The following is a 26,178-nucleotide window of genomic DNA, read 5'->3' as shown; positions in this document are numbered from 1 at the left end:
ACAACGGAATACTGATCGGTGACGGAAGGGACGAACTCTGGACACACAACAGCATAGATGAATCTCAAAACAATTAGGCTGCGTGAAAACAGCCAGAGAAGTACGATTACATATTACATGGTTCCATTTATACGAAACGCTAGAAAATGCAAACTAATCTGCAGTGAGAGAAAGCAGATCACTGGCTGTCTGGGGATGCGGCAGGGAGGGGGGAGCAGGAAGGTGTTCCCAAGGTTTGAGTTAACTTTGGGGTTTGTTATGAGCCGAATCATGTCCCCTCCAAATTCTTGTTGAAGCCCAAACCCCCAGAACCTTAAGAACGTGACCTTATTTGAAGACAGGGTCTTTATAGAGGTGATGACATTCAAACACAACCATATAGGTGGGCCCTATTCCAATCTGACTGGTGTGCGTATAAAAAGATGAGATCGGGACGTAGACACACAGAGGAAAGACCCTGTGAGGACACTGGAAATGACGGCCATCTACAAGCCAAGGACAGAGGACTTGGAAGAAACAAGCCTGCCGGCACCTTCATCTCAGACTTCCGGCCTCCGGAGCTGCCCCAGCAAGCGAATACGGGGCTGACGGATACGTTCGCCAGCTTGACTGTGGCACTTGGTTTTGCAGGTGTGTGCAGATGTCAAACCGTATCAAGCCGTCCACTTCAAACATGCCTGGTTTGGTTCTTTTTTTTTTTTTTTTTAAAGATTTTATTTATTTATTTGACAGAGATAGAGACAGCCAGCGAGAGAGGGAACACAAGCAGGGGGAGTGGGAGAGGAAGAAGCAGGCTCATAGCGGAGGAGCCTGATGTGGGGCTCGATCCCTGAATGCCGGGATCACGCCCTGAGCCGAAGGCAGACACTTAACCGCTGTGCCACCCAGGCGCCCCAATGGTTCTCATCAATTATATCTCAATAATGCTGTAGAAAAGTGCCGTCACCCACAGCGAGAATGCCGCTGAAGGCAAAGACAGACCTGGGAACTTTTGCGGGGTAATGGAGATATGTCTCTAGAGATAAGACACCGGAGTAGACACAACATCCAGGGCTTTCTTCTGCTATGAGGGACATTGCTGGGACAACATGCTGCCTGTCAGTACACTGTTTCTTGCGGTGGCTCTGTGGTCCAGTGGGATGAGGACTCATGTTCCTCTGGGGTCCCCCATATCAGCTGGGAGACTTCCCAGGCTCCTGCCCTCCACCACGGTCCAGCACCGTCCTCGGCCCCTTGGAGTAGAGCAGTAGACAGCAAATTTCCTTTATGCCGACGGACTGGGATTCTAAACACCCAGGAGCTGACGTCAGAGAGCTGTAATTTCATGGTCAGGGTGCCTGCTCGACTCCCTCTTGTTTGGGCCCCATTTCTCCCCTGTCTTCCCCCCTCCCTCATCCACATCTGCCTCCTTATCATTTCGACAGGCAAGCAGACCTCCAGGCACTCCTCCAGCAGAGTGTAGAGCCCCCAGTGAAATGCTGGGTCTGTTCGCCACCCAGACTAGTGGCAAACTGCAACACAAGGCCTCTGGATGCCTCTGGGGCCAGCCCTTTCATTCAACACATCTTTACTGAGCACCCCACGGTGCCCAGGCCCTTCTGGGTGCCAGGCTGAGGAGAGAGAGTAAGATACAGACAGCAGAACAAACCGTGGCCTCTGCGGGACGTGCCAGGGCTAAGAATGAGGACAGTGGAGCTGGGGACAGGGACCAGATGGATGAGGCTGTCATTCTAAGGAGGGCCATCTCAGCAGCAAATACCAAAGGAAGGTGAGTGAACCCTGCAGCTAACCAGGCAGGCAAAAGAGAAGACCAGGCCAAGCAGAGAGCCAGGGCCCGGAGCAAGGCCAGAAAGACCTTCGGGAGGCATCTGCAAAACACTGAGGCAGCGAGGGGCTGGAGCGGCACAAGCAGGCAAGGCATGGGTGATGGGAGACATGTCAGATGGGTGGGAGCCGATCCCATGTGGTCTGGGGCTGGAGCCCAGGAGGGCAGGCTAAGACCACCATCCTGGCTCCTGGGTGCTGCGCAGACAACCAGAGAGTGGCAGGGAGCAGGGCACACTGACAAGGCTCCTGGGGTGACGCAGGCAGTATGCAGGACCCAAAGGCCGGCAGGCCAGCTACAGAGATAACGGCCTCTGCATAGCCACTCAGGGTGCATCTCCACCCAGCTTCGAGAACAACACAGCCCTTTCGAGGGGCCCTCAAAACTTGAAGGCACTGCCACGCTGGCAGGACACAGGGCACAGGATACATACCTTCCTTAGCACAGGCCAGGCCTCCAGATCCCCCGCCAATCACCAGGAGATCATAGTCCTGCCGCCCTGCTGGGGAAAGGAGTGAGAGGTGAGAGGAAGGGCCAGGACAAGTCTGGGGCATGGATCCCACAAGGTGCCACATGATTTCCAAAGGGCAAGCAGCTCTGCCCAGTTAAATGTGGTACGGCATCTGTGTTGTTGGAGCAAAGTCCCCAGCCAGCAATGGTCCGGGCTGACAGTGCATCACACATCAGGGCAGAAGGCAACCACGGTATCCATCATCGGTGCAAATCCCGAAACTAAGCAACGGCAGGTGAGGTTGGCCCAGGTGCATAGTCACCTTCGTAGCAACAATCGGGTCAAGAACAAGGTGATTTAACTGGCAGGACTGCTCTGAACTTCAACTTCACTGAAAGTTCTAAGCCAGACATGGGTTTAAAACACTTTTCTTGAGTCTGTCTTTCGGTTATAACAGTCACCTTTTGTTCTAAGTGAGGAAAAATAAAGAGCAGTCCCTGCATCAGGCAGCACACCCTGGCCTCTCAGAGGGCCTGGTGCCCTGTGGGCCCTGGGACAGAAGGGACTCTGAAATGCCTTTCGGGCTCCCCATGGTGTCACCTCGGAGGCAATGCGTGTTCCACTCCCACACCCAACACAGAGGGGTGCCCAGATCTTTCCTGCCCTGCACAAGACGTTATCTGTCCCTCTTCTACAAACTGCTGGCAGGGAAGGCAGGCAAGAGACAGCCAGAAAGGGGGACGGGGTGAGGAAGGGAGTGGGGGGGTAGGTGAGGGGCAGATGTGTCCTTAGGTGTGGCCAGCCAGTCAGAGCTCTGACCCAGGGCCCAAGCCTGAGATACCAGCACCAAGCACCGGCCCACGCCCTGTAGGCAAAGGAAGAAACCATAGAAAACCATCACTATGTGGGGAGGGAGAGGAGGGCGCCGACTGCTGCACCGTGTCTAGAGCTAAGCACTGCTCCTGGGCAAAGCACCCAATCCTGGGATCAAATCAGACTCTGCCACCCAAGGCCAGCGCAACCGGAGCCTGACAAGTGAAAAGACTGTATCTGCTTTTGTGGCCATCTTGATTCCTGGTGGGCAAGGCTGTAGAGAAGACTCCTGAGGTCCCATGTCCCTCAGGGACCTTGGCTTCGTAGGTGCTCACAGACTGGGGTCCAGCACCTGAGCTCCTGCAAGGACACAGGCACTCCAGTCTAGAGGCGGCCCTGCTCGCGGCTGATGAAGCTAGGGGAGCTGCCACCGGGAGCTGGGTCCAGATGCTTGGCCGGTGGCCTCCTGCCAGTCTGCCCGGTGGAGGGGCTCCACCACACCCACCCCAAAGCCAGGCCCACCCCAGCTTCTGTCCAGCAGGCGGCATCTGAGGGTCCCTGAGATGTGTGCACAGGCAAACATGGGACCGAACGGAGCCACACTCTGTCAAACAGCCAGTCCAAAGGGGACCCAATTCCAAATTCAACTCAGGGGCTTTGAAGAGGCCTAAACTTTGTCAGTTACTCTGATGGCTTTGATATGCGCCCAAAGAACCGAAGACAGACTGCTGGTTGGAGAGAAGCAGCTGCTGGGCCCCCGAGGAGCCCGCGCCTGCTGGGCAGGGCAGCACCTCTCCCTTCCTGCTGCTCCATGGTGGGGGCGGGGGGACGCGAAGCTTTTGCCCAGGACAACACCCCTACCTTCCATTGCAGGTGCTGATGCTGCTGACAGAGCAGGGTCCCGGCTAGCTCCGAACGTCCCCAGCTCCACACTGTGTCCCCTCCGCCTGCTATCAGGCAGAGGGCAGGGCGAGCAACTGGCCAAGTGGATTGCGAGCTTATCTTTGTCAGTTAGCACCCCCGCCTGCTGTGCATACTCAGGAGCCCTCTCGATCGGATAAACACTTGGAACAGCAATGTACCTCAAGGACCGGTAAGGATGAGGTGGTTGCTGCTCTGCGGGGGCTACCTCGGGACACACCACTCCTGTGCCCTGGACAGTCTTCCAGACTCACCTTCCCCACCGCTCGTTCCGGGCTCAGTCCCGGAAAGGTCTGTCTTCTCTTTGTTCTGAGCCCATTGTCCTTTAATTTTCTGCTCCCAGCAAGTGTGGCAAGGCTGAGGGAACAGTGTGCTACCCTGGGCGGGCAAGCAGAGGCTTTGCTGTGTGTCCAGAGGGACACTGGCCACCTCAGGGAGCCACCTGGGAAGTCCTCTCGTGCTGTCCTACCCACTACTGTGCACTCTTTTCTGGTAGCAGGTGTTTGGGGAGAGGTGACACCAGCAGTCGTGTCATTCTGGTTCCTGTTCAGGAGTGGCATGGGCCACCCCCAAGCCTGGGACGGCACAGGTGCCTTCCTGCTCTCAGATGGAAAGCTGGGCTCAGACAGAAGAGGAGGCTCAGAGTCGGCCCTGTGCATCCCTGTTGGGGGCTGGCATGAGCCCAGGCCCTGTCAGCCCCTCACCACGGCAGCTAAGTAAGCTCTAGCCCTGGGGCTTCCTTCCCTTTGCTGCCCAAGGACCATGGGGGCAGAACCTTGGTGCTGCCCAGCTGGAAACGAAAAGCTCCGCCCCAAGGCCATCCTGCTCTGCCGCAAGGCCCAGGTTACAGTGGCCTGAGGGCGCTGGGCTTGTAACAGGGGCAGCAGCATCATTTACTTGCATCAGATGGGGTGAGGGCCCCACTGCACAGCTGCATTTAGCCTCACGAACGTCCCACGTGACTCACGCAGCAACGAGGCTTTCAAAGATTGGGTGCCTTGCCAAGGTCCCAGGGGTCAGCAAAGCCACCCTAAGGGTGACTCTATCTCCCCATTTCCCAGGACTCTGCAGGCCCAAGGCTCCCCAAGGCCACAGCAGCACACAGCTTTGCCTTCCACATCCGCTTTCAGCTTCATTCCACTGCTGGCCAAGCGCCCTGCCATTCTCCCTCCCACAGCCACCCTCTCTGTGAAGGAGGCCTCATCCCTTCCTTGCTCAGGCCCCTCAACACTCGGGCCCCATGGGGAGTCACCCAGGGTCAAGGTCTTGGGGTCGGTCACCGAGCAGGCCTGTGGTGGGAGCATGTCATCACATGCGGGGCCGTCCATGTCACCATGGCAAATGCAGTGGAACTGTGACTGGGGAGCCCTTCCTGCAGGGTTGGGCATATGACCCTGCACCCAGTCCCTGTTCTGGAGCCTGGCACCACCCCCTGCGCCTGATGTTATGATAAATGACCTGATTTGGTGAGCCTTAGTGGCTCCAGGAGGACAAGCCAGGTACTGCCCCTGCCCCAGGGCACCTGCGAAGCACTGCAAACACTGAGCGCTTGCTGCCCCTCAGTTTGCAAGCGTCCCCTCAGAGATTCCATGCAGTGCATGTACTGAGCACCTGCTGTGTGTGGCCAGGTCTGACTAGTGCGGTCTGCAGGTAACCTCAGGAGGTGAGCCACCACCACCATCATCAGGACTGTAGTTAATAATTGGGCTGGGGGCTGGGACAGCGAGCGCAGATCATGTTACCCAGCAGAACCTCCGGCGGGGTCCCGCAGCTGTTTCCCCATCTGGAAAGGGGGCTAGCGGTGGGTGGAAGCCGGCAGACCGCTGTCTCAGCCAAGGGCTGCTCGCGGGGACAGCCCCACGTGGACTACCCTGGCGGGTACCCCCCACCCCGCGCAGAGACCCCTCCCCGCCCCGGGCTACCTGCTGCGCTCCGCGCCGCGCCCCGCATCCCGCCCGCCGCCGCCGCCCGAGTCCGCCACCGGAAGCGCCCGCCGGATCGCCTCAGCGCAGCCGCCATCGCAGCCATTGCAGCGCGGGGCCTCTAAGGCGCCCGGGGCTGTCCGTCGCGCTGCCTGCGCTGGCCCTGGGCGGGTCCTCCAGACCAAGGACGCCGCCGCCGAGGGCGAGGTGAGAGTGCAGGAGGCCGCGGGGAGCCGGCCTGGGTGGGGGTCTCCGGACCTGGGGTACATCTGATCCGGGGTGGGGGGGTCTCCGGACCTGGGGTGCATCTGATCCGGGGTGGGGGGTCTCCGGACCTGGGGTGCATCTGATCCGGGGTGGGGGGGGGGGTCTCCGGACCTGGGGTGCATCTGATCCGGGGTGGGGGGTCTCCGGACCTGGGGTGCATCTGATCCGGGGTGGGGGGGTCTTCGGACCTGGGGTGCATCTGATCCGGGGTGGGGTATCTGGGGATCTGTCCTAGGGTGAGGAGCTCCGGATGTGGGGTGGGAAATTAGAACCCGCGTGAAAGAATCTGACCTTGGGTGGGAGTCTCTGGACAGGAAAGAAGGCGCTGGGATACCAGACTGGGTTGAGGGAGTGGGAGATCTGTGTTGGAGCGTGAAGCTCCGACTTGGGGTTAGGGTTCCAGATAAGGATAGGGGATCCGGCCTCCTGTGGGGATCTATACCCTAAGGTGGGCGCTGCCTCCTGGGGAGGGCTTTGATTTGATGGGCTTTGGGAGTCAGGGCCTGACTCACCAAGGGAGGGTCACACTTGGTCTTTGAGCAGGGATCAGACCCTTGGGAATGGGAGAATTGTGGGCGCCCAGGCCCTGAGGGGTTCGGTGATCTTTCCCACAAGTTTTCCCCTGGAAAACGTGGGGTACCTTCAGGCTTTTCCTTTCAGGGCATGGCTGCTGCACCAAAAAGGAAGTGACCAGAGCCCAGCACCCCACAGGACTGGGTCTGGGTAGTGTGGCCTCATCTCCACGGGAGAATGTTGAGAAAGAGGAAGTCACCCCAGAGCGGACCTGACATACCGGCCTTTCAGCTTATGAGTTAGGGACTTTTCTTGACTTGTTGACTGGGACTGAAGTTCCCTGACTGCCTGCTGCCTCCCAGCTCCCAGAAGCCCTCTGTGGAGTAGTGCAGGGCCTGGTGAGGAGAGGGTTGCCATGGATGAACACAGCTGGATGCTAGTTACAGCAGTAGGACAGATTTTATTCCGTAACTACTGACAGCAGGGGAAGAGCTGAGCTCCATTCGGGTTTGTTCAGAGGCACTTTTAAAGGGAGAGTGAGTGTGTGGGGGGATAGGAATGAGAGGACTTGAGTGAGTCAGGGAAGTGAGAAATTACAAAAGTGGCAAGAGCCTCTTTGTCCCTGTGACACCCATCTGGACATCACTTAAGTGATGCTTATTGAAGTTCGGCTTCCCTGCTTCTGTGGAGGCTGGGAGATGGAGCCCTATCCTCAGGTGTTGGCCGAAACCGTCATTTCTTTTGGAACCCTTGAGTTTTGTCTGTCCTGCACCTTAAGGGGGCTAAGGTCATCCTAAGGTTGCAGCCTTGAGCTGTTAGACACTATTTAGTGTTTGTTCAAGTTTATTTAGAACTAACTGAGAATTCTGAAGGCTCAGAGGAGCCTGGATGGAGTTTGGTCAAGGAGAGAGTCGTTGGCAGGTCCCCCTCTTGCTGAGGGAAAGAAGAGACTTCTGTCTGCTGAATAATACAAGCCTGTTTTCCACTGGATCGCCTTTTCTTGAACCAACTATTGGGACTTGGTAGTAGAGGGTATTTGCTGGATGATTCCAGTGATCAGGCATTTAATGAGGGTCATTGCTATGGAAACAGAAAGAAAAGCAAAGGTTAATGGTCAGAGCTGAACCTAAACCTGGTTTTTGATCCCTACCAGTGGCTAGTTTGGACGAGTTTTGACATTGACGTGTAAACATCTCTACCTTATGGGGTGAGGACCAACCCAGTGGATTTCCCAGTTTGTAGTTTGAGTGTTTGTGGTGGTAGTATGGACATCAGTGTCACAGTCAAGGTTATTTCCCAGAGCACAACATGGAAGACGTGGGAGTCCCCGTGGACGGGGAGTGGCCCATTCAGCTGCAGCTCCAGGAATGAAGGCGCGCACACACGGTTTCTTGTGGTGAATGAGTTCTTTGAAGGGTATATCAAGTTGTCTGCCTGCTTCAGCTTGAGGGGCTTTTTCAGGTCCTGGAGGAAAAGGGGCAGCAACAAGATAACCGGAGTCCCAGGAAGGGCCTGGGTAGTCAGGTTTTAGTTCTTAGTGATGCCAAGTCAGGGGGGAAGGAGGAAGATTTGGAAACATCAGTTTGAAGCGTTGTACCCAGAAGGAAACTAGAAGAACTGAGGGTTTGGTAAGGGCTGACAAAATCTGTAAGATGGCAGGATGGCAGTCCCAGTCACAGGCAGTGTAGTAAAACCTCGAACACAATAAACAGGATTAGAATCTGATAACCCACAAGGGTGTATTATTTTTCCCCATTGAGACATAACATTTCCCTCTAGAGCCACCTCCCTTTTTGATCAAAGATAATCAAAGGAAGGGGCGCCTGGGTGGCTCAGTTAAGCGTCCGACTCCTGATTTCGTCCCAGGTCGTGATCTCCGGGTTGTGGGATCCAGCCCAGCATCGGGCTCCATGCTCAGTGGGGAGTCTGCTTCTCTCTCTCTCTCTCTCTCTCTCTCCCCCCCCACCTCTTCCTCTACCCCCAAGCCCCACTCCTGCACACTCGCACACTCTCTCTCTCAAATAAATAAATAAATAAATCTTTTTTTTTTTAAAGATAGTCAAAGGAAGATTATTCTTGTTTACAAAATAATTCTGGTCTCATTAAATTTGGCCTGATTATTTACATAAGTGCACAAAAATGCCAGTTGACCACATAGGCCTTGTTAAGTTTGCTTTGTCTAACTTTTTTTTTTTTAAGATTTTATTTATTTATTTGACAGAGAGAGAGAGACAGCCAGCGAGAGAGGGAACACAAGCAGGGGGAATGGGAGAGGAAGAAGCAGGCTCCCAGCGGAGGAGCCCGATGCGGGGCTCGATCCCAGGACTCTGGGATCACGCCCAGAGCCGAAGGCAGACGCTTAACGACTGAGCCACCCAGTCACCCCTGCTTCGTCTAACTTTTTATGCGGATCTCAGATTGGAATTTTAAAAGCCTTTCAAGGCTAGGAAGCCAAAGCAAGAACTTGCCATCAGACTTCACCTATAGATTTGGGTGAATTCCTCTCTTCTCAAGGTCCCCTAAATAGCTTAGGGTTGCTGGGTCTGCCAGGAAGTGACCTTCCTTACTCACCTATGAGGCTGGCAACCTCTGTAAGCCATGTACCAGGCTGGTTTTTTCAAGAGGGCTTTGTAAGCATTGCTCCTTGTAAAGTTGACTGTAGTTCTTCAAAACCTTCTGGTCATGTCTGATACCATGCATCATTTTCAAATATGACATTCCTTGGTTATATAACCGTTTTAAAATTACGTCCCATTGCAAAGACGGCAGATTCTTACTGAACCTATGCAAATAACTATATTGCCATGAAAATATGAATACTCAACAATAGTTTCCAGTTTTTGGAGGAATCAAGCAGGGAGAAGAAGCTAAATCCTTCAATTTTGTTTACAAAAGTATAACTTGCTAGAGTGGGATGACTCATAGATAGTTTAAGAGAAAAAAGAAAGGGTGTTTTTTTATATGCAGAAAATAAAACACTAATGAGCTAAGAATATTCCAGACAGAAGCCATATAAAATTACAGTCATCTTTTATCCGTTCATCCAGTTCCATTTAGTTAATTCTTGTCTAGTTTCACAAGCCTGTTGGTTTCTCCACTAGAGTTCTGAAGCACCTTACTCAGTCCCATGGGATGGTCTCAGAGTTATTGAAGCAAGGCCATCAGAAGTCTGTACTCCAGGGTACCTGTCATAGTCCTTTCCGTGGATCTTGGAGACAGTCTCTTTCTGTTGAAGACAAAGCACTCTGGCCTGTAGCTGATTGCAAATGCTTTTGGAGAAGAATCAGAGCAAAACAAAAACTCTCTGTGGGTGACAAAGACTTAAAATGCCCGGGGGTTAAAGATTTGGTGGGAGTCCCTTATAAAAATAACACAATTGACAAGGAAACTTAGTTGTTTCTGTAACATACACACCATTTAAAGTATTAGCCGGAATGATGACTGGTAACATTATACCAGAATATTTCACGGTCCGTGAGGGTACTGACGAATTTATAGGAACTTCATGTAAATTCTGGCATCCTGATATTAATAACATCTACTCACAAATATAATTTTGGAAGGTTAAGCAGCATGTCTTAATTTGACAGTGACTTTCATGAAATCCAACATGTCAATTTAAACTAGTTAGTTTAACTCGTCTCTTTTACGAGGTGAAAGAACAAACCCTTTGAGATCTTCCAGAGGCCCTCTGGGAAATCCCAAAGCCAGTTTGAAATCAAGAAAATAACTTCATTTAGGATTTGATTTGAGGAAGGCAGAGTTGTCAAAAATGTCAAAAGGTGTGACTGCTTGGCTAAATAGGATCCCAGTTCACTGTGAAACAATTTTTTGGTTATTGACCTAACATAAATGACAATAAAAGAATTCATAAGTGAATATAGGAGATAACATGATTGTTTAAAAAAAAAAAAGCAACTTGGCTCTTTTGACAGTGAGAAGACTAGATTCTCTTATGTAATCAAGGACATGGTAATGACAACATGAAACACAGGAAATTATTTTGGTAGGAGAGAATCTTTGTTTCCACAAAAGGGAGGTTGGTAAAGATTACTCAAAGGGTAAAGGAAAACCTTGCATAATCTCTTGTTAAAAGCAGACCAGTAATCCAAGTAATTTTGTTGCTTTGGCAGAGAGGAAACCAAACTCTAGTTTTACATTAGTATGTTATTGATATAGTAAAGCTCATTTCAAAAACTTTATATATAAATCCATCTAATCTTAGCCAGCTTTGACCTACACCTTCCTATATCCATTCAGGTTCTTGTCCTATACTTTCCCTTTTTGAAAATGTAACTCTAGGATAAAACTACTCTCCTTTCCTTAACAAAAACAAATCCTACATTCTTTGCATACTTTTCATGTGAAACCCATGCTATTCTCCTCAAATTCTTTGTAGACAAAGCTGTTTCCCTTCACTCTTATTGTTTGTAGTAGTTGTTTTATTTTCATATACCGATTATAACTTTTAGCCATTTGCAACCTTTATTTTACAGAAAAAACTAGGAAGTAGGTAACTGTGAATCATCAGTCATACACCAGTATTCTGTAACAGATTAGCAAATTTTATGACTATGCCATGTCCTAATCTATAGAAGTATATACTTTGAATAGTACAAATATATTTTTTTAAGATTTTATTTATTTGTTTGAAATAGAGAGCGAGAGACAGCACTAGCCAAGCTGGGGGAAGGGCAGAGGAAGAGGGAGAAGCAAGCTCCCTGCTGAGCAGGGAACCGAATTGGGTGGTGGGGGGAACTTGGTCCCAGGACCTCAGGATCACGACCTGAGCCGAAGGCAGACCCTTAAGCAACCGAGTCACCCAGGCGCCCCAAAACCTAAACTATAATTAATAATGAATGTTTCAGCACTTTATCTTATGTAGAAATTACTTACGTATTCAATGAATATCTATTACTTAACTTGGCATAACTCTTTTTTTTTTTTTAAGAGATTTTATTTATTTATCTGACAGAGATAGAGACAGCCCGCGAGAGAGGGAACACAAGCAGGGGGAGTGGGAGAGGAAGAAGCAGGCTCATAGCAGAGGAGCCTGATGTGGGGCTCGATCCCAGAACGCCGGGATCACGGCCTGAGCCGAAGGCAGAAGCTTAACCGCTGTGCCACCCAGGCGCCCCTAACTTGGCATAACTCTTCGGTCACAAATTACCAGAAAGATTTTGGAGACAGTTTTTAGAAACAGATATGTATATACATGTATATTTTAGGTAATTCCTACCCCCAACATGGGGCTTGAACTCATGACCCCAAGATGAAGGGTCACATGCTCTGCTGACTGAACCAGCCAGGCGCTTGGAGGCAGATATATTATAAAGCACAGTGATTGTTGAGGGGCGCCTCGGTGGCTTGGTTGGGAGACCAGCTCTTGATTTCAGCTCAGGTCATGATCTCGGGGTCATAGGATCAGCCCTACATTGGGCTCCTAGCTCTGCTTGAGGTTCTCTCTCTCCCTCTCCCTCTCTCTCTCTGCCTCTCCTCATCACTGCGCTTGCTCGCTCGCTCTCTCTCAAATAAATAAATAAATAAATCTTTAAAAAAAGAACAGGTACTCGGTTTGATGAAAATCAGATTTATCATATGTGCAATCTTAAACACTGAGTAGATATAGTTATTTGACTGGTAAGCCAAAGTAGAATAAAAATGTGTGTTTGTATTCTATTCAACTTTGACAACACGGAGGATATACCTGTTTCACTAAATCAATATTAAGCTCGTCTTATTTACCAAAGATTACCCAAATTATGTAAACTTGAAAAACAGTTGGGTTCGTTCTTAATATTTCTGGAAGTTTGGGGAAGATTTAATTTATTTCAGTGCTTATTTTTCTCTAAGCCAATTAGATAAAGATAGAACTAATTTAAGGGATTTTATAATTAATTTGGTAATACCATCTAGAGGTAGAGAAATACCACCCACACGCGCACGCGCATACGCACGCGCATACGCACACGTACGTACATAAACACAGATGCAACTGGAGATCTGAACGGTTTTCCTTTAAAACTTTTAGCCATGCATCAGGCATAAATACAATTATTTAAAACTCACTAGTTTATATAAGAGTCGGACCTTGTCTTTGTTTCATTTTATATTTTTATCAGAGTTGTGTCTCTAGCAGATGCCGCAGGTTCGTTACCTGTTCATATGAGGGCTAAAGCTTTTCACCGGCGTTCATGAAGGAGGCCTTTAGGATTTTTTTGCCCTGATATATAATCTTATGGAGGCCGTGGACTAAATGTCTGTTTCCAGTTGGCTTTTTTTCTTTTTCAACCTCAGGCTTTTGGGGGTCCCTGAGTCCTTTGAGAGCCCCCAATGGGACGGGGGGGGGGTCTATGTCCCAGTGACTGTGGGAGCTGAGGGGCTAGAGGGAAGGGGAAGGTCTGGCAGGGTGGATGGGAAGGAGGGGCCAGGGGCTTGCAGGGGTCACATCAGAGGATGCAAGGGAGCTGGAGGGAGAACAAAGGTGGTCAGGGAGGAAGGAGGAGGGGGGGGGATGGAAAGGAAAGGTCTGAGGAGCCACTTTGGGTGAGATCTGCAGTTTCCCACGAACGCCATTGAAGTTCCAGATTATCCTTAGTGAAGTCATGCCAGCAGCTGGACAGAATTAGCACCACGGTGGCATGTTGTCAGCAGGGGTGCGAGAAGGGGGTTTCAGTCAACTGAGAAGCTCCGTGGGAGGAGTGGCCTCAACCAGAGAGACAGAAAGGCCTCCCCAGAAGCCAGGAAGCACTCCCAGCCCAGGAGCTAGCGTTCGGAAGCCTGGCCTCTCACCCAGCCTCTGAGAGTATATTCACAATCACGGAATCAAAACCTGCCCTCACTGCTGTTGAGGACGTTTGTTGGGAGCACTGGATCGGGAGTCAGAATCACCACCAGATGACAGTGAGCCTCCACCAGATGGCAGTGAGCGGCAGACCAGAGACGAGCAAAGGCTGCCATCCAGCCTTGGAGGAATAAAATCGGGAGTCCGCGTTCGGTTCGCACACAGGGGCAGGGCTGGAAGCACAGCTGCTGGCGCTGTGCTGGTAGTGCCCACGAGCTGCCACAACTGCCCCAGTCCCCAGGCAGAGCGGGCTCTTGGGCTTTGTCCTGTTCGGCGGGCCTGTGGGGCAGGTGGCCAGCCGTCCCTCCCTGGACGCTGACCCTGGCAGGCATCTCCTGGCCCACTCCACCCCCATTCTTTCTGTCCTCCCCACAAGGATCCTGGCCAGCCTGCCGGTTTTTGCCCCCAGAATGTTCTGTGTACTCTGAGGCCTGCCCTCCATGTAGAGCCAAGACAACTGGCCCTGCTTCTAGTGCATGAGCCCGTCGACCAGAAGGGGGGTTGGGGCTATGGTAGGTGTCCTCCAAGAAACAGGGACCAGGACAGGGTCAGATGTGACTGGAGGAGCCAGGATGCTCGGCCCTGCAGCTCCTGGCCAGGGAGGTGGCCTGAGTTCCCTCTGGCCTGGACTTTCTTCTGTTGCTCCCCAAACCTCAGGCACAAGCACCATCCTGGCCCTCCCTAATTTCCAGAACGAGTGTGGGCAGAGACCTGCTCTTCAGAAGGAGGTGATGGCAATGTGGGCATAACAACAGATTCAGATCCTCACGAAGGGACCAAAAGTTCTAGTGAACTTTTACGGGTTCTTTAAGTGAGCCTAGGAACACTGTCATACAATGGATTCATCTTCTCACAGAATTCTGGGAGTCTCAGTAACTTATCCGCTGACAGTTGCTTGCAATGTATTTATGAAAAACATTTTCATTTCCTTTAGAGGAAAAAGAGTGTCATCTAGGATATGTTAAATGCGTAAAAGAATCCTGACCAGCTGACAAAAGGGATAGACCAACTGGCTACGAGGCAGAGAGAGACAGAAGCACTGCTGAGCTGGCCATCCCACAGGGCTGGAGCTTAAGAGCTGAGTGGGCAGGGAAGGGGCAGACCCAGTGGGGAGTGGAGCCCCCCGCCACACGCATGTGTTGGGGGCCCAGGCCTCGGTGAAAGTGTACTGTGTGTCAGGCTGGATGTGGGGAAGTACTTTTGTCACAAAGGGTCATGGAACTGAAGGTCCCGGGACCAATGGCTCTGGGTGTCAGGGGCCCATCCACCTGTCCCCACCTTGGTTCAAGGGTGGCTGGTGGTCTTGACCCAGCTGCCAAGCATCTTGATTGCCCCCTTTGGGTCTGGAGGTCAATAAATGATAATCAGAGTTGGTGGAGGTTATGGTTTCGTGGATGCAAGGGGAATACTGAAGGAGGGTTTGGGGCTGGGTGCTTTTTTTGCCGTGTGGGAAGAGAGGTCTATGAAGAGCTGGATGCTGGCAATACACCGTAGACCTGTTGGAAGGAAGCACACGGGGCGGGCAGACTCTGCTGAGACAGGAAGACCCCTGCCTCTGAGAAGGACCATGAGTGTGGAAGGCAGGCGTCCCTCGCAGATGCCCGTGCTGCACCCCCTGCCCCGCTGCCCCCCAGGGCCAATCAGCAGGGTTAGGGCGAGAGACTCCTGAGTACCATGGGTCCCCCAGGGAGATGGGAGTGGCAGCTGATTTTCTGGATCCTGCTTCCTTATGGGGAATGGCCTGTCCCTTTTCCTTTTGTGGAACAGGGAGGGCCGGAAACGGGGTTGCCTGTTCTGTTTGTTTCCCACTGTGTTCTTTTTACTATAGTAAAACACACTTAAGTTGGGGCACCTGGCTGGCTCAGTCGATGGAGCATGTAACTCTTCATCTCGGGGTTGGGAGTTCGAGCCCCACGTTGGGTATACAGATTCCTTAAAAATAAAATCTTAAAAAAAAATACATAGGTTAAAATTTGTCATTTTAACCATTTCAGTGTTACAGGTGTACAATTCAGTGGTATTAAGTACATTCACAGTGTTGTGTAACCATTGTCACTATTTCCAGAACTTTCTCATCATCCCCAAACAAACACCGTACCCATTCAGCAGTAATTCCCCAACCCCCCCACTACTTTCTTTCTCCACGGATTTGTCTACTCTACATATTTCATGTAAGTGGAATCACATAGTATCTATCCTTTTGTGCTTTTTTTTTTATGTACCACAATGTCTTCCACGGTTCATCCGTGTGGTAGCATGAATCGTTGCTTCATTCATGTTAGTGACGAGGTACGATTCACTGAATGGACGCACCACATCCATTCATCTGCTGATAGATGGGCTGTCGTGAATAATGCTGCTATGAACATGGGTGCACCGGTTTCAGTTCAAGTCCCTGCTTCCAGTTCTTTTGAGTATGCACCCAGGAGTGGAATTGCTGGTCATATGATAGTTCTATATTTAGCTTTTTGAGAAACCACCAAACTGTTTTCCACAGCAGCTGCACCATTTCGCATTGCTGTCAGCAGCACAAGAGGGTTCCGGTTTTCCCACATCCTCATCAACATTGGTTATTTAACATTTACAAACTTTTTTGGGAAAATAGCCGCCCTAATGGGTGTAAAGTGGTATCTCGGGTGGTTTCAGTGTGCATCTCCATAGTAACTAACGACATTGGGCATCTATCTTTCCATATGCTTATTGGTCATTTGTAGATCTTTGGGCAAAAGTCCTTTGCCCATTTTCTAATTGGGTTGTCTTTTTGTTTTTGCAAAGTAGGAATATTTTATATATTCAAGACCCTTCCCCCCCTTTTTTTTTAGAGAGAGAGAGTGTGGCATGAACAGGGGGAGAGGGAGAGAGAGAATTCCAAGCAGACTCCCCGCTGAGCACAGAGCCCCACATGGGGCTCGATCCCACGACCCCGAGATCATGACCTGAGCCGAAACCAAGAGTCGGATGCTTAACTGACTGAGCCAGGAGGCGCCCCTATATATTCAAAATATTAAACCCTCATCAGATGTACGATTTGCAAATATTTTCCCCCATTCTGTGGGTTGTCCTTTGGTTCTTTTGATAATGTCCTTTGATGCTTTTAATTTTAATGAAATTCAATTTATTTTTCTTTTGTTGCCTGTGCTTTTGGTGTCATAGCTAAGAATCCATTGCCAAATTCAGGGTCATAAAGATTTACTCCTATGTTTTCTCGTAAGAGTTTTATAGTTTTAGCTCTGAAAGTCAAGGCTTTGATCCATTTTGAGTTAATTTTTCTATGTGATGTGTTAAGAGTCCAACTTTATTCTTTTGCACATGGAAATCTGTTTGTCCCAAAGCCATTTATTAGAGAGACTGTGCTTTCCCACTGAGTGGTCCTCTTGTTAAAAAATCATTTGGTCATAGGGGCGCCTGGGTGGCTCAGTCATAGGGGCGCCTGGGTGGCTCAGTCATTAAGCATCTGCTTTCGGCTCAGGGCGTGATCCCGGAGTCCTGGGATCGAGCCCCACATCGGGCTCCTCTGCTGGGAGCCTGCTTCTTCCTCTCCCACTCCCCCGGCTTGTGTTCCCTCTCTTGCTGGCTGTCTCTCTCTCCGTGTCAAATAAATAAATAAAATCTTTAAAAAAAAAATCATTTGGTCATAGCCATGAGAGTTTTTGCTGGCCTCTCAGTTCTGTTCTGTTGGTCTGTATGTTTACCTTGTGCTAGCACCACACTGTTTTAATTACTGTCGCTTTGTAGTGAGTTGTGAAATCAGGACAACTTTGTTCTTTCTCCAGGTCGTTTTGGCTATTCGGATTCCAAATGACCTTTAGGAGGATTTTTCTATTCCTACAAAAAATGGCATTGGAATTTTGATAGGGATTGCATTTATCTGTAGATGACTTTCATGTTGACATCTTAACAATATCAAATCTTCCAGTCCATGAACATAGAATGTCTTTCCATTAATTTGTGTCTCCCTTTATTTCTTTCATGCTCTCATGATACTAAGTGTATCATCTGTGGAAGCCTTATAAGGGCCTAGCCTCTTCAGCCAAACCCTGAAGTCCGTGAGCAGCTTCTCCCACCACTGCCACCACTGCCCTGAGGTCAACAGCCACGAGAGATAGGAGACCCAGGATCCTGCACCGAAGCTTTGCCTCCAACCCTCGATGTGGTCAAGAAACCATGTTTGAAACTGTGCTCGGCGAGCCACTTAAAAACTTTCCCTTATGGCTCGTTGTGAACACATACAAAACAGAGAGGATCAGAGAGTACCACTTGGCTTCCGTGCTCTGGCCTCCTGGCCAGGGGTTGAGTTTCCTTTATCCTCCTGATGATCCCCCTCCCCCCAGAGGGGTTTAAAGTCCCAGCATTGCCCTTTCTGTTTGCATGTCTTTAGGTTACCAGGACTCAGAGCCAAAGCAAAGCCCCGCCCAGGTCTGGCCCCGCCCAGGTCTGGCCCCGCCCTGTGCCCTCCTGTCGGCCCTGAGGCACATAGCGCTGTGCAAACAGACAGACCTAGAGATGAGAAATTTACAAGCCAGATTTTCAACACAATCCAAGTATTACGGAGATTGAAATTTATAGTTTATGACTCCAGGGTCCAGCAAGCAATTGGTTACCTAAGTAGAATATTACTTCGTACTTTTGATATTTATTTCCAACATTTACTGGATATTTTTTTAAATGTGGAGAATAAAACAGAGTGGCCCACTCCATCATCACCCAAACACTACTACAGGGAATAATAGTATTGACAAAGCGACATAGGCGTGTGGTTAGGAAATCCGAAGCAGTAGAAAGTTCCAGCTCCTTCAGGCTGCAGGAGTCTCCCCTCACTGTTCCCTGTCACCTGTCCCCTAGAAGAGAGATACTCTGCCCTTATCCACTGTACCCTCCCCCCATGTTTTCCCTTCACCGACCTCCTGGGTCGGGGTGCCCGCTGCCTCTCGGGGGCCCTTGCCCAGTGTGGGCCCTGGAGCCACGGCAGACAGGACACCTGATTTACACTCTTTCTGGCATGGTGGGGCCCAGGGTGCACCCCGGGCTGGGGCACCACACTCGAGCCAAGATCTGCCACACCTGCTCAGGCCTTCAGGCCTTCTGCTGTCATCTGTGTCCCTGGTGTCCCAGGCTGACATCTCACTACCTCTTTGGGGCTTTCAGCTCTCGGAGGACAGAAGGGTGAAGCGCTGCCTCAGTGGGCAAGGCTGGCCTTGAGGAAGCGGCCCAGATGTCTGGACCCTGGTCATTTTCAGGTTGTAGTTTCTGTCGGTGATATCTAAAGGCAAAAGAATCCTGCACAAAATTTCTCTGCTTTGCTGCTGAGCTCAGAGAAGGAGTGCACAGACCCATCATCCTTCAGCACGGAGGGCAGGAGCCGGCTGGGAGAGTGGCTCTGAAGGTCAGGGTGGGCCCTGGAGCAGAAAAGCAAGTGGGAGCCAAGGATTGGGGTCCATTGTGTGTGCGTACTCTGACCCGTTGACAAAGTGTTCCGTGTAAATAGGCCACATGGCCTAAAACACCAGAATCTGGGTGTTCACACTCACCTGGGGCAGAGCCTCGGTTTCCGCTTCCTCTGCCCTGCTCCCCAAACCCTCGCCGTCTCCTCATGGTCCAGCGTGGTGGGGTTGAGAGCCCTCAGCGGCCCTCAAGTGCTCTTCCCACCCAGGCTCTCGGCCTGCCTGCTCTCCCGGATGAGCAAGGTCCTTTGTGGTTGCTGGGCTTCCGTGGCCCTTCCTTGTGAGTGACCATCAGCCCCGACAGAAGCTTCCCATGTTCCTCTTTATTTTGTCCTTTCCCATTTTATAAGGTGTCTGGCCTCAAATCTGAGCATCTGCTCAGAATATCGCGAACTCTGCCCTGTGCTGGCCAGGAGCCCAGGGCTGAGGGGCTCAACCTTGCCGTGTCTCTAGGGCCCCGTCTGACTAGATCCCAGGCTACCTGAGGGGGCTCGCCAGGGGGAATTGGTGCCATCCCTGGGGGAGTCTGCTACAGCCAGGGGTCTCCCTTACCTGTGGTGCAGGCGGCAGGGCCAGCCTTCACCCAGGGCTGATGCACCACGTGTGGCTGGCCCCGAGGGGAGTGGTGAGTGGGTCTCTGCCCTGTGTGCCTGGCCTGGGGACCGTCTGCGTTCTTACCTGGAAACTCACGTAAAGGGCCACAGGAGTCTCCCAGACTATTCCTGGTGCGAGGACCCGGGAGAGCTGTACACGGACGGGGCCTCCCCTGTGCCCGCCTCCACCGGGGCTGTCTGGGAGAGTACCCAGGGAGGAGGGCTGTGACCAGCAGGGGCCCCAGGCAGGATGGCCAGACACAGCATCTGCTCTGTGCACCTGAGGGAGCAGCCCCAGGGGCGGGAAGCTGTTTGGGGGCAGGAGGTCTGCATTCCCCTGGCACTGAGATGAGCCAGGCAATTGGGACACATGGCTAGCCTCTTGAAGGGCCCTTCGGCAAGGGGGGCGGGCAACAGCAGCACCCCCAAACTGAGGAGAGGGTGGGTACGCCGGGAGGGGCAGGTCTGCGCGGAAGTCAGCCGCGCCCTTCATCTGGCCCTCTTCCCTCCCCCTTCTCACCCCGCCTCCTCACCCCACACTCTCCCTGCCCTATGTCAGATGCTGGAGGCCCCACCCCTGCTGTTGGCAGCCTTCTCATTGGGCCTGGCGCTGCTGGTGGTGGTGCTCTGCGTGCGGTGCCGCTGGGGCTGGGGCCTGGTCTACATCCTCTGGAACGAGCTGGTGCTGCAGCCCGCCTACAACCTGGTCATGGGCGACACCAAGGAGCAGCGTATCCTGCGCCATGTGCTGCAGCACGCGGTGGCCGGGGACCCACAGAGCGTGCTCGAGGCCATCGATACCTACTGCTCGCAGAAGGAGTGGGCTATGAACGTGGGTGACAAGAAAGGTGGGCGGCCCGGCCAGCAGGTAGTGGGCACGGCAAAGGGAACCTTGGGGGCGGCCAGCAGCCTGCAAAGGGGAGGCCTGTTGTCACTGTGTTTCTGGCTGTTGGGGTGGGGGCTGGCCTGGAGCCCTGGAGGCCGAGCTACTCACCCAGCTGCTCCCCGGCCAGGGGCAAGGGCTGTGCAGAGACCCCAACATCCACATCACTGTCCTCGTAGGGAGGGACGGACATTCGATAAACCGCCCAGGACCCTTCCTTGCCACACAGTGGCTCGGCCAGCATCAGTTGGTTGGCCTGGCACTGGCATGCCCGCTGATGGAGCTGGGTGATGGACAGCAGTGGGGGGCTCCTAGCTGTCCCTGCTGGGCATGGGGGTGTCCAGAGCTCCTTGGACTCTGCAGGCCCCGGGGCCGCCTCCTGACCTCTGGACTCCAGGCTGGGGCACCCACATGCGCTGTGCTGCACCCCTGGGAGGTGGGCCCTGGGAACAGAGGCTAGCCACTGTCCAGTCCCCTTGGAGCCTCTGACAGTGTCCAGTCCAGGGGACCAGGGAGGACCTGAGTGCAGCCCCTGGGCGCGGTGGAGTGAGGGCTTCCACAGAGGGCAACTCTGGGTTAGGACGAGTTGGGGTCAGTCAGGAGCCATGTGAAAGAGGGACCGTGTGTGCTGAGCCCCAGAGGCCTGAGGGACCCTGGAAGCTTGGAGGGAGGGTGTGTTTGGTGCGATGGGGGGCGATGGGGAGGCAGGCATCGGTAGGGGCCGAAGCTCAGTCTGGAAGGAGCAGGTCCAGGAGCAGATGGCCTTGCTCTGTCTGCGCTCACCGTCTCCTCTGCCCCGCAGGCCAGATCTTGGATGCAGTGGTACGGGAGCAGCGGCCGTCGGTGCTGCTGGAGCTGGGCGCCTACTGCGGCTACTCGGCCGTGCGCATGGGCCGCCTGCTGGAGCCCGGGGCCCGCCTGCTCACCATTGAGCTCAACCCCGACTTCGCCGCCATCACCCAGCAGATGCTGGACTTTGCGGGCCTGCAGGACAGGGTGTGTTGTCGCCCCGGGGGGAAGACTGCAGACACTGAGGCACCTGGGGCCCGGTGCGGGGGGGAGGGGAAGGGGCTGGGTGGCCCAGCACAGTTCAAGGCCGCATTCACCCTGTTGTACCTGGCCTCGTGGTGCCTCCCAGGCCAGGTTCCACGGAATGCCCAGCAGCTCTGTGAGGGAGTTCTTGCCACCCTGTTCCACAGAGCAGGAAACTCCCAAGGCTGCTCCCAAGAGGGGGGACTTATCTCTCCAGAACCCCAAAGAAGACTGGTGATGACACTCGAGCCAGTGTCCAGGCAGGGCAGTCTGTCAGTATGGGCCCCGCTGTGCCGTTCCAGGTCACCGTGGTGGTCGGGGCATCCCAGGACTTCATCCCCCAGCTGAAGAAAAAATATGACGTGGACAAGGTAGACATGGTCTTCCTCGACCACTGGAAGGACCGGTACCTGCCGGACACGCTCCTCCTGGAGGTGAGCTGTGCAGCCGCCTGGCCCACATGGGCCTCCTTGCCGGCTGCTGGTGCAGGGGCTGCCCTGGCTGGCCCTGGCAGCAGAGGTGATTTGGGCAGGGAGTGTGGAGGGCCAGAGGCGGCTTCGAGGGTGGCACGGAGATGGGAGGAAGGGGGTTCTAGGCAGGAGTTGGCCAGGCTCGCTAGGTGGCCTGCGCTGGGGTGGCAGGGAGGGGTGAGCACCATGGCATCTCCTGCCTGTTTGCCCCTGAGGCTCCCTATTGCGCATCCCCCTCCACCCCTGTGTCCCTATCCTGACACCCCATCCTGTCCCAGCCCTCAGTGCCGCTGCTTGGCCAGCCCCAAGTGGGGAGCAGTGAGGCTGCCTCATGCCCACGTGGGGCATTGGATGGGCCCTTAATGAGCTGACACACACAGCTTAATATCGATGATCACTACCTTCCCCCACCTGGGCGGTCAAGGTCACACTTAGGGGCTACTTGGCCCTCCCCCAGGGGCTTGGGCTGTTTTGTCCCACCACGGCCTTCCCCTCCTGGCGGTCAGCATGGAGTCATTCCACGTTCTCTGTCCCATGTGTACCCACCTCAGTTTCCCCATGGGCTGGCCACTCTGCCCGGTGCAGAGGGACTGTGAGCGTGGGATGCATGGCTACCGGAGCCATGGCGGGAGGCTGGGCAGGACCTTGCACCCAGTGGTTGTGGGGATGGGCAGACCTGGGGCAGTGGGCCAGAGCCACACATGGAGGGCCTTGAACGCTACGTGACCGGTGGGAACATGGGGGGTTTTAAGCAGGTAAGGACAAGGTTAGATCTGTCCCCAGAAGAGATCTCTGTTGGGTGCGTGGAGGGTGGGGAGGGATGGCCATAGAGAGGGTGGTGCAGCCCCGGCAAGCCCACGGAGATGCTGAGCTCTGAGAGTGCGGGGGGCGGGTGGAGCCAGGGGCTAGAAGTTGGACTGGTCAATGCTGAGACAGGTGCTCAGTGGGGGGATGGCAAGGAGACCCGTGGGCCAGGAGCCAGGTACCTCTGGGGAGCACAGCTGGCCGGGGGGAGGCCTATCCCCAGGCGGGGGGCGTGAACCTGGAAATCAGGTGTTGAAGGCAGAGGCCAGGCAGCCAACCCAGCCGGGCCTGCACTGGGAGGGAGGGATTTCAGGAGCTCTGGTGTATGTGATAATTGCAGGGCCTGCATTTATAGAGAAGTAGCAAATATTGCCGTTTAGTAACTAGGAAACTAATAGTTTTCTCAGTGCTGCTTGTTCAAAGCTGGTAATTATCTCAAAAGAAAAGAAGTCACGAATTGGGAATGGCTGTGCTTTTTAAACACGCGTTCTTTAGCCCTGCAGCTGGGCTCTGCGGGCCCTCGGCTTTTGCCGGGTCAGCCTCGCTTGGCTGTGCAGTGGCCCAGCTGTACCTCTCTCGGTTGGGGCTTGGGGGGCTGGCAGGGGCAGGTGGCGATGTGAAATCGGATGGCTGCTCTGAGGACGCCTCAGTGCTGTGTCTCCCGGGCTCCCCACAGGGCTGCTTGGGTGTCCTCGCAACGTGGCGCTGGCTTTCCCTACAGCCAGGGATGGGACACGGAAACAGAAGGGGCAACAGGGGAGCCATGGTGTCTCTGAAGGCATACACTGTCCCTTCTGCCTCCTTGCCATTGTTAGAAGCGAGTCACTAAGCCCAGCGCACAGCTAGCAGAAGAGGAACTGTGGACGCAGTTTAAAACCACCTCCAGGACGGGCTGCTTGGTCCCCTGGCGGCTGTTTCCTCCCCGCAGGGGTTCACGCAGCAGGTTTGCTCAGACGCGGTAGGCTTCCAGCCCAAATTCTCTGAGGGGTCTGTGTCCTCTGTTGGGAGGCTGTGATGGCTGGGGAAAGGCAGGATAGGTGCTGCCTTGTTCCCCCTTCCGTACAGCTTCCTCAAGGGTGCGTAGGCCCCAGCACCCTCCAAACGTGCCCAAAGCTGCTTTCTTACGTTCCTTCTTTCCTGGTCAACTCATTGGTTTTCAGTGTCTGATGACTTTCAGGCCACTGACTGTCCCATCTGAGGCCAGCCGTGCCTGAAGGCGGCTCCTGCTTACCTTGTCCACTTCCAGCTGGAGAGCTGACCTGCCTTTCTGGGGCCTGGGCCAGGGGCGCGTCTTCCGGGACAGCTCTCCATTCTAGGTCTTTCTAGCCAAGGCTGCTAGGGAGCTTTCTTTTTATATGAGGAAATGCTCTATGATTCACAGTGGTACTTTCTGTTCAAATTCCAGCCCATGGGTTGTCCCTAGCTTCACTGACCTCACAGCTCTTTTCCACCCTGGCAGGGAACCCTTGGCTTCCCCCGCAGCCCAAAGGCTGGAAGTGACCACGGCTACTAGGAGAACTGAGACACTTGTAAGACTCTGTGCTAGGCCACATCCTTGGAGGAGTGCAGAGTTAAAGCCCGTGTTTTTAAGTCACTTAGAGACGCTCCATTGCATGTGGTCCTGTTGGCAATTTGAGACATGCCTGGGGTCACTTTGATTTTGCTTTTGATGTTTCGGATTGCTTATTTTTTTTTTTAACTTTTATGATCATGTGAAAAAGCAGCTCTATGCTTCCAAAGTTATATCTAGGACAAGGCAACTGGGGTGACCACTGCCCTGGTCTGCCCGTCTCCCACAGGCAAGCATTTCCTCTCAAGCTTTCTGTTGTTTCCTATAATCTAGGCAGCCTTGCCCCCAGCGTACCACCCTGGCCGGGTCCAGGGGCTCCTTCCTTCTGCAGAGCCAGGCCCAGGTGCTGGTAGAGATGGGGTGTCTCATGGGCCAGAGCAAACCCCCAAGGGGCAGGCTTCTGGGTGGTGAGGTCTGCCCTGCCTCCGCCTCCATCCCTGCAGGGTCACCCTGGTCGGGCCGGTGAGGACCTCCAGTGACACCGCACAGTAGCCTGTGCGCTGGGCACCAGGCATCTCACCTGGAAAAGCCACGTGTTCCTGGCCGCGGGTAACTGAAGGACTCACCGGCCTCGAGTCAGCCCTATGGCCCGAATCCTGGCTCCACTGTCTCTTCCACTTACTCATCCGGCTAGCATCACTGAACAACTACTGTGTGCCTGCCTCACGCTGTTCTAGGGGCTGGGGACGCAGGACCTAATGAAGAGCAAAAGAGTTTCCCTCACAGAACCACCTTCTGGTGGCAGGACTTGTGCTCAGCTGCCAGAGAGATGGAAAGCAGTGGGGAGACCCTTGGGACCCCAGGAGCTGGAGTGGGGCTGACTCCAGGCCAGGCACAGGCTGGTAGATGCAGCCACCATCTAGCCAGGAGCACCCATCCTCCCAGTTTGGGACTGGCTTGCTGGGCGCCTGTCACTCTCACCCTTTCCCACCATCTGTCCCCCGCAGGAGTGTGGCCTGCTAAGGAAGGGGACAGTGTTGCTGGCCGACAACGTCATCTGCCCAGGCACACCGGAATTCCTGGCATACGTGCGCGGGAACAGCCGCTTTGAGTGCACGCACTTCACCTCATACCTGGAATACGCAAAGACCGTGGATGGCTTGGAGAAGGCGGTCTACTTGGGCCCGGGGAGCCCAACACAGCCTTGACTACCCGCCCTGCTCCAGCATCCCTTGCCAAGCCTGGTTATGAAGGGTGCAAGGGCTGTGCTCCTGCCAACCCGCTTTTGCAGTTCTGGGGTCAAGTGTAGCACACTGGGGGGCTATGAGCCCAAAGCCTGCCGGCCCTGGTCCCTCTACGTGGCGACTCTGGGCTGTCACCCCTGGTCTACCCCAAGTGCAGCCAGCTCACCATTTAAAATCACTGCAATAAATCTGTAAAGTGTATTTGTAAATACCAAATCAGGACCCGTGAAGGTGTGTTTCTCACTCCCACCAGCATTTCAATCAGTAGGGTTTCTCACATGGATGGGTCTTCAGGCATTGACATATGCAGTGGACGCTGGAAGTGGGAACGTTTGGAAACTGGTGGGCTGTGCACTCGCAGTCTGTCCTTGAGGTTTGCTGTCACCAGGTGGCAGCAATGCCTCAGTGATGGCACTGTGCCCAACAACTCACACCCACTTGTGATTCCTGAGTTCTTTCACCTCCTTTTTAAGAATGAAATGCAACCTCTTTACTAAAATCAGCTATTAATAATCCTGTACACCAGTATCATGTTTAAAAAATGCTAAAAGAGAAATTAAAATTTTTAATATTTAAATAGATCAACTCAGTGTTTCTTTTTAACTGCTCCCCCGCTCCTTCTTTCTTGTGGTGCCCTCAGCTCTG

At 53.3% G+C, this 26,178-nt stretch overlaps 2 protein-coding genes across 5 annotated transcripts in view; one reads left to right on the top strand and one right to left on the bottom strand.

Moving 5' to 3' along the window:
• Nucleotides 1–6,069, bottom strand: part of TXNRD2 (thioredoxin reductase 2) — a 48,969-nt gene extending 42,900 nt beyond the window's left edge. The window contains exons 1-2 of one of the 4 annotated variants that reach the window (XM_045815197.2): nucleotides 5,933–6,069; nucleotides 2,259–2,324 (exon numbers count right to left, since the gene is read on the bottom strand). In XM_045815197.2, the coding sequence (XP_045671153.2) occupies nucleotides 2,259–2,324; nucleotides 5,933–6,038 (172 nt within the window). In that variant the 5' untranslated portion in view covers nucleotides 6,039–6,069. Of the gene's footprint in view, nucleotides 1–2,258; nucleotides 2,328–3,950; nucleotides 4,033–5,932 lie in introns of those variants that run through there. The other 3 variants (XM_045815195.2, XM_045815198.2, XM_045815199.2) reach the window with 3 other exon arrangements.
• Nucleotides 6,008–26,114, top strand: COMT (catechol-O-methyltransferase). The gene is made up of 5 exons (XM_045815200.2): nucleotides 6,008–6,139; nucleotides 20,150–20,438; nucleotides 21,276–21,469; nucleotides 21,808–21,939; nucleotides 25,297–26,114. The coding sequence occupies exons 2-5, from the start codon at nucleotides 20,150–20,152 to the stop codon at nucleotides 25,495–25,497; spliced, it is 816 nt and encodes a 271-aa protein (XP_045671156.1). The 5' UTR covers nucleotides 6,008–6,139; the 3' UTR covers nucleotides 25,498–26,114.
• Nucleotides 26,115–26,178: the final 64 nt, after the last annotated feature.

This window comes from Ursus americanus, chromosome 30 (genome assembly GCF_024610735.1).
Source record: "Ursus americanus isolate L20-20 chromosome 30, mUrsAme1.1.p, whole genome shotgun sequence".
In the NCBI taxonomy this organism is placed as follows: domain Eukaryota; kingdom Metazoa; phylum Chordata; class Mammalia; order Carnivora; family Ursidae; genus Ursus; species Ursus americanus.
The sequence above is the reverse complement of the archived record's forward strand: the minus strand, read 5'-3'. Positions and strand labels throughout refer to the sequence as shown.